The 12,703-nt window shown below is 43.4% G+C and overlaps 1 protein-coding gene across 8 annotated transcripts in view; it reads left to right on the top strand.

The window, feature by feature from the left end:
- The window catches only part of ARB2A (ARB2 cotranscriptional regulator A), a 466,145-nt gene extending 456,743 nt beyond the window's left edge, over positions 1-9,402 (top strand). For all 8 annotated transcript variants that reach the window (XM_008261940.5, XM_051853996.3, XM_089313035.1 and 5 more), the window contains one exon: positions 6,393-9,402. In XM_008261940.5, coding sequence (XP_008260162.2) covers positions 6,393-6,535 — 143 coding nt within the window. In that variant the 3' untranslated portion in view covers positions 6,536-9,402. The remainder of the gene's footprint in view (positions 1-6,392) is intronic.
- The last annotated feature ends 3,301 nt before the right edge of the window (positions 9,403-12,703 follow it).

Below are 12,703 nucleotides of genomic sequence, written 5' to 3'. Positions count from 1 at the left end.
CCATGTAGGTGCTGGTTTGAGTCCTGGCTGTTCCACTTCTGATCCAGCTCCTTGCTAATGTACCTGGGAAAGCAGCAGAAGATGACCTGAGTGCTTGAGCCCCTGCCACCCATTGTCAGAGACCTGGATGAAGCTCCTGGCTTTGGTCTTTCCTAGCCCTGGTCATTATAGCCATTTGGGTAATGAACCAATGGATGAAAGATTGTGTGTGTGTGTGTGTCCCTCTCTCTTCCCTCTATCTGTAGCTCTGCCTTTCAAATAAAATCAATCTTAAAAAAAAAAAAAAAAGACAACTATTGCAAAAAATGAGGTGCAGGCCGGCACCGCGGCTCACTAGGCTAATCCTCCGCCTAGCGGCGCCAGCACACCGGGTTTTAGTCCCGGTCGGGGCGCCGGATTCTGTCCCGGTTGCCCCTCTTCCAGGCCAGCTCTCTGCTGTGGCCAGGGAGTGCAGTGGAGGATGGCCCAGGTGCTTGGGCCCTGTACCCCATGGGAGACCAGGAAAAGCACCTGGCTCCTGGCTCCTGCCATCGGATCAGCGCGGTGCGCCGGCCGCAGCGTGCCGGCCGCGGCGGCCATTCTCACTGTCCACTCTGTCAAAAAAAAAAAAAAAATGAGGTGCAGTTTCAGAATAGCATACATCTGCCAAAGTAAACATCAGGATTTTGGCTACTAACTCAGTAGATATTTTGGCATAGTTTTTTTTTTAAATAATTAAAGCACTAAGATCAAGTGAGAGGAGTGTGGACAAGGCTGACTTATAAGAAACACTTGGGCCAGAGTCATTACAAGAAGAAATAAGGGGTATAGACATGACAGAAGTTGTGTTTGTTTCTTCTCTCTTCTGCTATTCCTTTTTTAAATATTTATTTGTTTATTTGAAAGGCAGAGTTAAAGAGAGGCAGAGAGAGAGAGAGAGAGAGAGAGAGAGAGAGAGAGAGAGGTTTTCCATCCGCTGGTTCACTCCCCAAATGGCCACAACAGCTGGAGCTGCGTCGATCCAAAACCAGGAGCCAGGAGCTTCTTCTAGGTCTCCCAAGTTGGTGCAGGGGCCCAAGGACTTGGACCATCCTCTACCACTTCCCCAGGCCATAGCAGAGAGCTGGATCAGAAGTAGAGCAGCCAGGACTCGAACTGGCACCCATATGGGATGCCAGCACTGCAGTTGGCAGCTTTACCCACTATGCCACAGTGATGGCTCTCTGCTATTCTTTGGGCATTCCACTCTTACTGCTATTTTCAACCATTTTTTGTTTAATTTTGAAATGCTAGTATGTGAATGTAGCCTGGTTTGTCAGTTCTATTACAAGACATTTTTCTTAAATATGTAGTCTCTTGGGAAAACAAATAGCATCTTCTAGCGATTTGATCCTTCTCATATGATTTATAGTCACATCCTTCATACTTAAATATTGTAATCATTTTGGCCATTTATGCTGTCTTTAATCTGCTTTGAAATTGGCTACAGTTGATTTTTTAAAACAAATGATCAAGGTCAAGGATAAATATTCAATATAGTATTTATTTTAATTAGAAGATCCTCTTGCCTTTTGGTCATTTCACAGTGAAAAACATCATTAACAAACAGTAATTGTGAAAGAAACAGGTAAGAAATAAAGGAAAATTTTTTTAAGATTTTTATTTATTTATTTGAAAGTCAGAATTAGAGAAGAGAGGCAGAGAGAGAGAGAGATGTCTTCCATCCGGGTTCACTCCCCAATTGGCCTCAACGGCTAGAGCTGCACCAATCTGAAGCCAAGAGCCAGGAGCTTTTTCTGGTTCTCTCACTTGGGTGCAGGGGCCCAAGGACTTGGGCCATCTTCTGCAGCTTTCCCAGGCCATAGCAGAGAGCTGGATGGGAAATGGAGCAGCCCACATGAGATGCCGGCGATTCAGGCCAGGGCGATAACCCACTGCGCTACAGCGCCGGACCCAAGGAGAAATATCTTATGCTCTGTGAAAGGGTAAGAGATAGCATACAGTTCAGATTGTTGGGAGAACTAGTCTCTACTGTAATAAAAAATTATTCATTTTACTTAAGCTGACACTTGATTATCTAAATACCTCCAATGACACAGTGCTTTACTCTCCTGAAATAAATTCTAGAGATAACGTAATCCACCTACTCACAAGTTTAAGTCACTGAGGTGCTCTAGTTACTATGTAGAAGGAATAAAAGTAATTCATAATAAAAACTAATACACATCTCAATATTTAAAGTGCTCAGGCAAACATTCCTGAAAAGCCATAGTACAGTAGTAAGATTTCTGGTCCTGTGCATAGAATCCACATGAACTTGACAGTTACAAATGCAAGCCACACAGGAGTGCTTATTGACAGCTGGAGTAGCATGCACAGTGGTGCTATCAGTGATGAGATTTTGTCATAGAGTAAGCCATTCTGAAAAGCAAAGTACACAATCCGTTCAATTTACATGGCGTTACATGCCTGGAAAATTCAGTGTATATTGAAACCAAGATTATTTGCAAGACGTTTAAATTCAAAAGCCATATAATTATAAACAGATTTTTCAACTGCATGAATAGCTGTGGGACATTTGAAAGCCATGTGAGAGGCAGAACAATTCATCATCCTGTAGTCCCCTACAAATTACAGGTTGTTCCCCACCCCCGACCACCCTCCACAAAATGCAATAGTACCTTCTGGCCATTTTGACCACCCAAAATCCCCCTCCAAATTTCCAGAATCTCTCTAGAGACAACTGATCTGCTCCTTAAGAACCACTGATTGAGACAGAGCAGAGGCACAAAAAAAACGAAGCACTGTGATCCTTTAAACTTTACTTTTATATTAAATTGATTTTATAGATTAGGAAAGTGAAGTCACCCCAACGGTGAATTATCCAGTTAGAACAAGCCTGCCAGTCCAAAAGGCTACAGAAATCATTCGCTGAGAATGTGGGGAAATCCTTTGCTCCCTGCCTTGTGTAAATCTAGACTAGGAAAAGTGGAAGTCTGAAAAGTAGAGAGGTCATAGAGCTAAGGGAGGGCTTTTGATAAAGGTAAAGTTTGGTAGAGGAAAGACCAGGGCCTGACTGCAAAACCATGTTTATCTCTTTCCGATGACACGGTTAGTGCTAAGTGAGCTAGTTTCCCTGTTCCTCCACATCCTTGCAGTTGTTTAACAAATGCCTGCTTTTTCAACTTACTCAAACGTTCACCTTTTATACCCTTTTATAAATAGATAATTTAATGGCCTAGTGATGGAATAAAAAGCACCACTCTTAACTTCACCTAAAGTGATATATTGTTTTAAATACTGGAAAGCTGCTTTTATATGTTTGCATTTACTGAACATTGTCACGTGTGTACTTTCATGTTAACTTGTAAATATTTTCACTCAACTTTGGTCCTGAACTTGGGCAAGTGATTGCCATTTTCCTGAAATGTGTATATGCAGCCCCAGATGGACACACAATGACCCAACTTCCAAATGCTACTTATTACATTATTAAAGACATACTTCCTAAAATATAAAGATACTTTATGTAAAATAATCCTGTCACCATTCCTTAATTTAGGGAGAATTCTCCCCTGTTCTCTGTAATTCAGTGGCTAACCTACCTTGCCTTATTACTTGTACTACTAGTCATTTCCCTTCCTCTGACAGAAGCACACATTATTTATACTCTTAAATTGCAAGGATAAATGTTGAGAGCAGGTGCAGATACTCAGTATCTCAGGGACTCTGGTCTTTTCAGCCCAGGATTAATCAAGCAGAGTCATCATCAGCTAAAACTAAAAAGCTTCTGGAGTGATTTCATCACCAGGGAAATTTCATCCTTCAGAAAGGCTGGCACCAAGAAAGAAGAAATAAAGAAGTGGAAATTGCTTCAGACTGTGGGCTCCTTCGGGCCCTCCGGATCCTTAGACTGAACTGGTTTTCAGTGGGTAGGAGGGATTGGGAGAGGAGCTCCCTGAGAAAGGGTACGAATTGACCATAGCTTTAGTGACACTAGGAGCTGTAAGTGTGACACCACGGAGGAAATGCCAAATGTGGTCAGAAGTTTAGGAAATGGAAAGGAAAAGAAACCATTACCACCTTTTTCTTGGGGAGGGGGGTTCTTATTGTGTTTGGGGTGGGTATTGCTGTGTAGTATGCATTGAGAATGGTCTTTCAAAAGGAAGAGATATTGATTTTAAACTATTTCACCATTTCAAGTTCCATTTAGTACTTGTTACTGAACAGAAACTAGGGTTACCAGCACTGTGGAAATAGACATTTCATACACTTATCTAACCAGAAACTCAGTCCCCTTTTAGGGATAGAAACCAAATTTCATTTAAAGTAGGCATGTCTGAACACATCTAGAACTGCTCCCTTGGGTTTGGAGAATAAATGCTTCCAATTCAAAAGCATCATGTAAGATTATCATTTGAATAAATCAGTAAAAATTATAATAAAAATAACTTGAAGCTTTATGTTCCTGTGATGCAGGTAGGCATATGTGTATGTATGTATGTATACACACATACAATAGTCTGCCAAGAATTCTATAAAGAATTGTCAGCCGGCGCCGCGGCTCACTAGGCTAATCCTCCGCCTAGCGGCGCCGGCACACCGGGTTCTAGTCCCGGTCGGGGCGCCGGATTCTGTCCCGGTTGCCCCTCTTCCAGGCCAGCCCTCTGCTGTGGCCCGGGAGTGCAGTGGAGGATGGCCCAGGTGCTTGGGCCCTGCACCCCATGGGAGACCAGGAAAAGCACCTGGCTCCTGGCTCCTGCCATCGGATCGGTGCGGTGCGCCGGCCGCAGCGCGCCGGCCGCGGCGGCCATTGGAGGGTGAACCAACGGCAAAGGAAGACCTTTCTCTCTGTCTCTCTCTCTCACTGTCCACTCTGCCTGTCAAAAAAAAAAAAAAAAAAAAAAAAAAAAAAAAAAAAAAGAATTGTCAGGATCCTGTTAGGCACTTTAGGATTAACCAGGATAAACCTGCACCCATCCCTGCCCTCTTCCGCTGAATTGTATTGAATTTTGCCTGCAATGAATAAGCAAAGAGAGACGACCTCAGTTTTTATTCTGAGATACAGTAGTGTTGGAGGATGTTTCAATACGGGGTCTTCCTTGCAAATGCGGGTCCACAAGGCCCCTGTACAGAGAGCTGGAGGCTGGAGCACATCCTTGTGAGGGCACCTCCAGAGAGCAGGGTCCTCCAGCAGGGCCAGCTCCCACGGCTAAGTCACATGCACAGACTGTAGCTTTCTGCTCTCCGGCCGACCGCAGCCATAGCATCCTTATTGTTGTAACTCCCAGATTGTGATACTGTCACAAAACTGTTGCTAGGCAACAAATGTGGTTACCAGGTCTCAGCGAATAGCTGAAGGGGAAAGCAAAGTGTTGCACCATTGTAGAGTAACCATAGCAATGACCTACTATTACAGACTAAAGAATTATCATTAACAATGTTAAAGTATCAGACAGAGGCCCTGAATCCGGAGGCTCCCAAGCAGTATCCCTGCATAATTGAGTGATCTAGAAAGAGAGTTCAGCTGTTTCCACTCATTATTTCTACTCTTTTTTTTTTTTAACTTTAAAAATCGTTCAGTGATGAAGCTATTGGTAAAATGATATTAACTATCACACGTGATCAAAAGCAGATTACTCTCTTTCCTCACCTATTTTTATGGCTACATCAGCATTTGCTGCCTGTGCTAAACCGAGGGTAATTTTTTTTTATTATTTGAAAAACACGGTGGGTGACTATTAAATCGAAGCCACAGAAAGAAGACGTGGTATAAAAAAATGACGCCATAAACCGACAGCGAATCTGTGTTTTCTGAGTCCCCCCTTCCAAACCAGGAGGCCTACGTGCTGTCTGTAAACCTGCCCCCTGCACCCCGAGCGGCACTGTGGCCCGCTGGGAGGCACAGCCCCTTCGGAACCCGGCCTTAAGCAGGCATCCCGTGCGGTTTGATCCCGGGCGAGGCGGGGGAAACGCCGGGCTGCTTCCTCGGGAAGCCGAGCCACTTGGGTGCCCCCGGGTGGGTGCGGGAGCGGATCCCGCGCGCAGGGGAAGCCAATCCCCGCGCGCGCCGCGCCGGGGAAGTGGGAGGTTTCCTGGCGGCGGAGGGAGTGGCCCTGCGCAGCGAGCGCCTCCATTGGCCCGGCGGGGCTGAGGCCCCGGGCGACCCGCGGGGCAGGGCCGGGTTCCCCCGGGGCCCCGGCGGCGCGGGGCGCCCCCAGGTACAGGTGCGCTCCGGGGAGGCGGCCGCGAGCCGGGAGACGCGCGCCGCGGCTGGGGCCGGGGCTGCGGGGCGGGGGCTCGGCGGGCGGGTCGCGGTCCCGCGCCGCGGCGGGGCCTGGACGTGGCTGGGCCCGAGCGAGGCCCCATCGTCACCGACTCTATTTTTTTTTGTCTGTCTGTTTCGTTCGCAGGCACCGACCGTCACGAGCTCACTTCCTGGAAGAGCTTCCCGTCTATTTTCAAATTCTTTACCGAAGCCTCGGAGGCAAAGACCAGTTCCCTGAAACCGGCGGTGACGCGGCGCTCGCACCGAATAAAGCACGAGGAGCTGTGAGCGCGGGTCGAGCGCGCCGGGCGGGGCGGCCCGGGCCCCGGAGCGCGCGCCCACGCGCCGCCCGCCTGCCCGCGCGCCGTCGCCGCGCCGGCTCCGGCCCTCATTAGATTGTTTTCCTCCGAGAGCACAGGGTCGTGATATATACATCTAAATAGCGTTTTGCATTATTTCTAGATGAGTGCAACTGTCAAAGCAATATGGGTTCACCGGTCGCGCTTCCTGCGGGCTGCGCGCGGGCTGGGCGCTGCCCGTCAGCGCGCAGATTGAGGCTGACAGCGCCCTGCCCGGCGCGGCCCGCGCGCCTCTAATTGCCCTGCCGCGGCCGCGCGGCGCAGGGGCGAGCGGCGTCTGCGCGGTCTTACCGCCCGCCGCCGCCCCCGGCCCGGCCCGGCCCCGGCCCCGGCCCCGGCCCCGACGGCCGCGGTCCCCCGCGGAACCGATCCGGCCAGGGCTCACGGCACGAGACTGCACACTCCCGGTGCAACTTGGGTTCCCGCTGGGCAGCCTTTCTCTCTCTCTCTCTCTCTCTCTCTCTCTCTCTCTCTCTCTCTCTCTCGTTTCTTTTTTTTCTCCCTCCCTAAAAAAAGCCAAATTTAAATGCAGACCATGAATACCACGACAGTACTCCGTCGTTTTAGGAGTGCAAATTGTCCTCTCCCTAACGATCTATTTTCATTTCAAGAGCAGAAGACAAACTTTGCATAAAAAGAAATCTACAAACTGCCGGATCCGCGTTCCTGCTGAGAATCCTCGCCAGTGGAAAGAGAGGTTTTACACAAACCTCTGATTGCAGGAGAGACTGTTTAAAGCAAAACAGAGGGGAGCAGACCGTTTGAGGCTAGGTGTGAAAGGTCTCCCTTTTCCATGGAATGTCCCCCCACCTGGCCGTCGCGTTCACTTCTTGAATAGACGCGTGTTGGGTGGCTGTTGCTATTTAGGGAACGCAGGTTCTGCTTTTTAGATCCTTGGTGTGGAGGACGGTGCTGGTGGCCACTGGTCCTTACTGTTGATCTGTCCTCAGCTTTCCTGCAGTTGGGCCATCTGAGGAGTGGAATTTGGGGGGGAAATGAACCCGTGTGGACTCTGAAACCTTTTGCTTCTTGAAGGCCAAACGGGACTGAAATGATTTTTTTCGTTTTCTGCTCCAGTGGGAAGAGAGAGACTTGGTGTGGAAGATTTTCTCCTCTAGCCCAACGGTACAATTTTTATTACTCCACTTCCTTTGGAGGCTCTTGCCCTACATTTTCAACAATTCAGCATTTAAATCCAACTAAGATCTGGCCAACACTGTGAAATGCAAAGATAAAATATGTTGAGATTTTGCTGACTTTTAAATTAAAATATTAAATTTTAACACTATCAGTTTTTAATTACCTGAAGAATTTAATTACCTGGCGGGGATTATTTCTAATAAGTGATACTCTGGATTTAATATTTTTCATGCTTTTTAGAAGTGTATGCAACAACGAATATGCCTGCCTTGTTTGAGGATATGGTAAAATGTACCCAAGATAACTTAGAACTGTCTTAACACCCTAGGGAGATAACCCAAAATCTTCCATCTCGTGGACACATGTTTTTATATTATGAGCTGATTTCACCAAGTTTTAAAACTCGTATCTCATGTCGTGTTTGGCATCCAGTTACATCCACTGGTTCTGTAGTTTGAATAATGGCAAACTAGAATGATCTTTTTCCAGGGAGCGCATCTATGTATCTTTTGATGTTACTTAAGCAGAAACAACATAGGAAAAGCCAAAATGGCATTTTGATCCAGCTCCTGGATGGCTTAAAATGTACAGCCCCACCATTTTCAAACACATTGGTCTGTGATGGTGACCCTTTTTATCTGATTCTTCCTATTTCTGAGGTAATGGTGACCTATGTCAAGTAATGGTACCTTCCAGTGAGCGCACCGAGAATTGATGTGGACCTGAGCACGTTTTTCAAACTTTTGAAAGTAGTGTTGTGTTTTCAGCACATGAAGATGTTCATAGGAAACTAATTTTATAGCATTTTTTAGCAACACTTGTGCAATGTTAAATTTGTGAAGCTGAATTATAGCAAATATGTTCAGCCTATAAAGGAAATCACTCCTGTTTCTTCTCTCCAATTTCTCACCTCTACAGTAAATCACTGTGTAATTGCCTTTAATACTTTAAAACTACTGGATGGTTAGGCCTGCCTTAACCATCTGTAGAGAGCTATTTGCAAACTTAAGTTGTGTAAATGTAATTTTTACTTGTGGATCTGAGCGGTAGCAACCCAGGGGGAGCCAGGCAAACCCTTCCATACCCCCAGCTGGTAACTGATCAGATTCCTAGCAATGTAGGATTTGTTAACCTGTTGATGATGGGTTTGTTGGAATAAATGTAATAATATTGTTCACCTCAATTTTCCTCGACTGACAACAAGCGGTTGGTAGTAGCCCGCCTGCCTGGGAGCGGCCAGCATTCACAATATTTCTACTCTGATCTTCTTTCTCCCCATTCTGGTTTCCGTAGACTGGTTCCTAGGAGAGGGGAGGTTTCAAGTTAGGCTGCAGGCTTTTGATTTTCATTGCATATGTAGTTCTTAGAGCAAGTGAAAGGAGTTGTTCATAAATTTAACCTTCAAGCTAGTCCTGTTGAAACTTAAAAGCCAGGTAGATAATTGCTTTTCTAAAGGTGGCCAACTGTGCACTCATTAAAGTTTTCATGGATATTTGAAAGGGAGACCATCTACTTGTAATAATTGTTCTTTTCTTACGTTTTTGCCTTGTGCTTTGACCTGGATTGCATTATTGTTTATACAAGAAAAAAAAAGCACAAGAGTTTCCTAAATATATTTCTGTTTACTATTTTAAAATAAAAACAATTTTCCCAACACGTAGTGGTGTATTATTCTTGCTCAGGACTTGTAACTGTAGAGATTTTCTTTTTTTTTAAAGCAGAAACATAAAAGGGATGATGGGACAGCCTTCATCAATATTTCAACCCATACAGGTACTTAACTGTTGTCGTTGCTATGAGCTAACATCCTCACTTTGGTTCAGTCACTGTTTGCTTCGCACCTTTCACAAAGCTAAGTTTTTTAAGACATTTGTTTTTTGATGTCTGAAATAGCTCCTTGGTAAAGAAATGTAAACACTGTTTGATTGAACTCTTGTTTTATAAAGGAAACTTTTAACATACGGTAAATAAGTGTTCTTTTTCAGAGGGATTCTGGTGAGGTTAAATTGCTCCCAAATTCCTGTCTGTAGGTTCTGGATGTACTGTGTCCAGCCTGAAAATAATGTGTTCACATTTATTTTACAGCTGTTCCTTCCTTAAAACCTGTTAACTCCTGGAAAGGATGTGGGTGACAAGACATGCTAACTACTTTATCTTGCTAATAAGTCTGATTCCCCCCACACACATTTCTCTGGGTTATCTGTATTTTCCAGTCCAGATGTGTGTGTATCTTATTGTAATCAAACTTTTTATTATAAACTGACAGGTGCCTGTTGGTGTCTATAAGACTAAAACACTTATAGATAGTTACTACTATAGAAAGTGCAAACATTTCTTTAAAACTTTCCCCCTTTCTCTCTGGAGAAAAAAAAAAAAAGAAATAAATGTGAGACATTCTCATCTTTGAAATATGGGTGGGCAAAAAGGGGGGTTGGAAGATAATGGTAGTGGTTGTTTTATGATTACTTATTAAGGGCTATAATAATATAAAATAAAAGACTCCAGGAGGTACTCCCTTTCAAAAATTGAATACTTTCCTTCCTTCCTTCCTTGTATAGAATGACTGAGTGGGAGTCTCTTGAATTGTTCGTCTTCCTTTTATCTAATATTCTATTAATCTCCAAAAAGATCAGTTTGAGTCTGGGAAAGGGTTTTTAATCAACACTTCACAGAGCTTAAAGCTGCCCTACCTAAAGCATCAGCTTTGTTAGGTGGTTTTAGATTTAAAGCATTGCAACTGTCATGCACTGTACTGAAAGTGAAGAATGTACGCGGACTGGAAGATGTTGAAAAGAGAGAAACAGCACAAAGTCGATTAGTGGAGACTGGAGAACAGAAGTAGCCATCAAAGCATTCCAGCGTTTATCTTGAAATCTATGTCATGTTAGAAAGAAGAAAAAAAGCAACAATGATAGTTTTAAACCTCACACTTAGGAGGGATGAATGTTGATTTAATTGATTCATTTGGATCGATGTTTTTCAAGTTTCACACCACTGATCTTTCACGTGGTGATGTCTTTAGCAGTCAGCGGTCTGACATGAGCCTTCTCAGATTTCATCAGGGGGACTCTCCGTGACATCTAGAATTATGCAACAGCCTGTGCAGGAGTAACTTTGGAATCGGGAGACCTCCATGCCAAAGAGCATGATGAGACTGGGGGACTCTCCTTAAATTCTCAGCAGAAGGGTTTTTCCAGGAGTATCGACTGTTAATGAAGCACAGAGGTTAAAGTCGCCGAGTATATAGTGGGCCTGAATTGCTAGTTAGGAGAAAGCTGTGCTGCAAGTTTGACCATTAAGTGGACATCACAGAGTGACCAGTCTTTCCCCCCTTGAATGTGAAAAGCTTGAAAATGGAAATTTGACTTAATCCATGAGGCCTTCCAGGCAACTTTTCCCAGTTCTTTGCCTTGAGATTTGTGAAAAACCTTTCACTGTGTTCTTTGTATTGCTGGAGTTGAGTTCTGTTTAAAACAGACAAGAAACATGTTTCTAGAAAGAAATCTAGAGAGGCCTTTTGCATCTTTCTTTCCAGATCAATCAGCTTTTTCTTCCTTGACTGTTACGGCGGGTAATATGGGAAACTGTCGTAGGTCAAATAATGTCGAACTGTACTTTGTGGCCAGCCTGCAGTACCAATACAAAGAATCTGAAATGAAAAGACAACCCACACCCCAAGAATGATATGTCTCTTTTTAAAGTTTACAATTTGAATAATGAACTTGGATAGAAACTTGGCAGGAAAACAAACCATGGCACCATCACATCACCAACCATTTTCACTTTTCTGTCCAATTTCAGAGTGCATGCGTTTGTGAGTATTTCACTAGATCAGTGACAGCTCTTTATTTGCATAATTATATGCTCTGGTCTGAAGAGAAAACTAACCCCCAAATTTCATGGGTCACCAAACTGCAACAATCAATGTTTTATCACGTATGCTAAGCAAAATCTAAGAAGCTATATGAAGTTTCTTGGGGAGTTTTTACTCCTCAGAAAATTAAAGAGTTTTTCTCTGCTGAATAGATTCAAAATCTTTCCAAGTTCTTTGTAACTGAATTCTGTTTGAAGGCAAAACTAGAGATTAACATGTAGATCTGTATAGTAGACTCCCTAGCATTACTTCAAAGTGGCTTAAGAAGAGCAGCATTTTAGCTGCATTAAACTTTTAAATTCCAAATACTGTCCTTCATGCTATGATGAAAAATTATTGGTCAAATTTTGATTCACCAAAGTGAAGTTCAGATGAACTACAATTGAATATAAAGTTCATAGCCTTTTAAATAACTCAGGGTGTTTTTGTTTAATCTAATAGAAAAACATGTAGATATGGATATATACATATATGTTTCACACACACAAACATATCCACCTATGTGCCCATTCCATCTGAAATACACAGACAACATTCTCAGTATGTGTGTGTCTTTTCAGTCACTGTAACATAATAGGTGCTTGGTACATATAGATCATCATTAATGTTTATAAACTTATTTTCTGTTAAATAAATTGCTCACATTAAAATCTGCAAGGCACTGTTATAAATATCTTTCTTTAAATGTCTCAAGTTAATTTGCATCTGTAAATTGTTAGTATATAATGTGCATTTGTGTGTAAAGTTGGATTTTTTTCATTAAAGAAAAATTTATTTAAATTTTGGGTGTCTTTAGTTTGTAGGCAATCTGTCAAATATGAAATCAAATGGATAATAGAGACATGTAGAATGTAACATTTTTATGGAGTTAATGGAATCCTATAAAATATAACTTTACTTAGATTCTTAAGAAATCTACTGCCTAATATTCTGCAAAAGAACTTAGATATGAATTTCCTTTAAGAGCATAGAATGCAATGACTTATTTGAAGTGATGTCAGTTTCTTTATCAGGCAACTTATTGTCATAAAGAAAAACTTTAGGGAAAAAATTTAAGGAAGAGTTTTAAGAACTATGTGGTTT

The sequence above is a fragment of the Oryctolagus cuniculus genome, chromosome 14 (genome assembly GCF_051225735.1).
Source record: "Oryctolagus cuniculus isolate XC-2025 breed Fujian yellow rabbit chromosome 14, ASM5122573v1, whole genome shotgun sequence".
Taxonomy (NCBI): domain Eukaryota; kingdom Metazoa; phylum Chordata; class Mammalia; order Lagomorpha; family Leporidae; genus Oryctolagus; species Oryctolagus cuniculus.
This window is presented reverse-complemented; position numbering and strand designations above follow the sequence as displayed.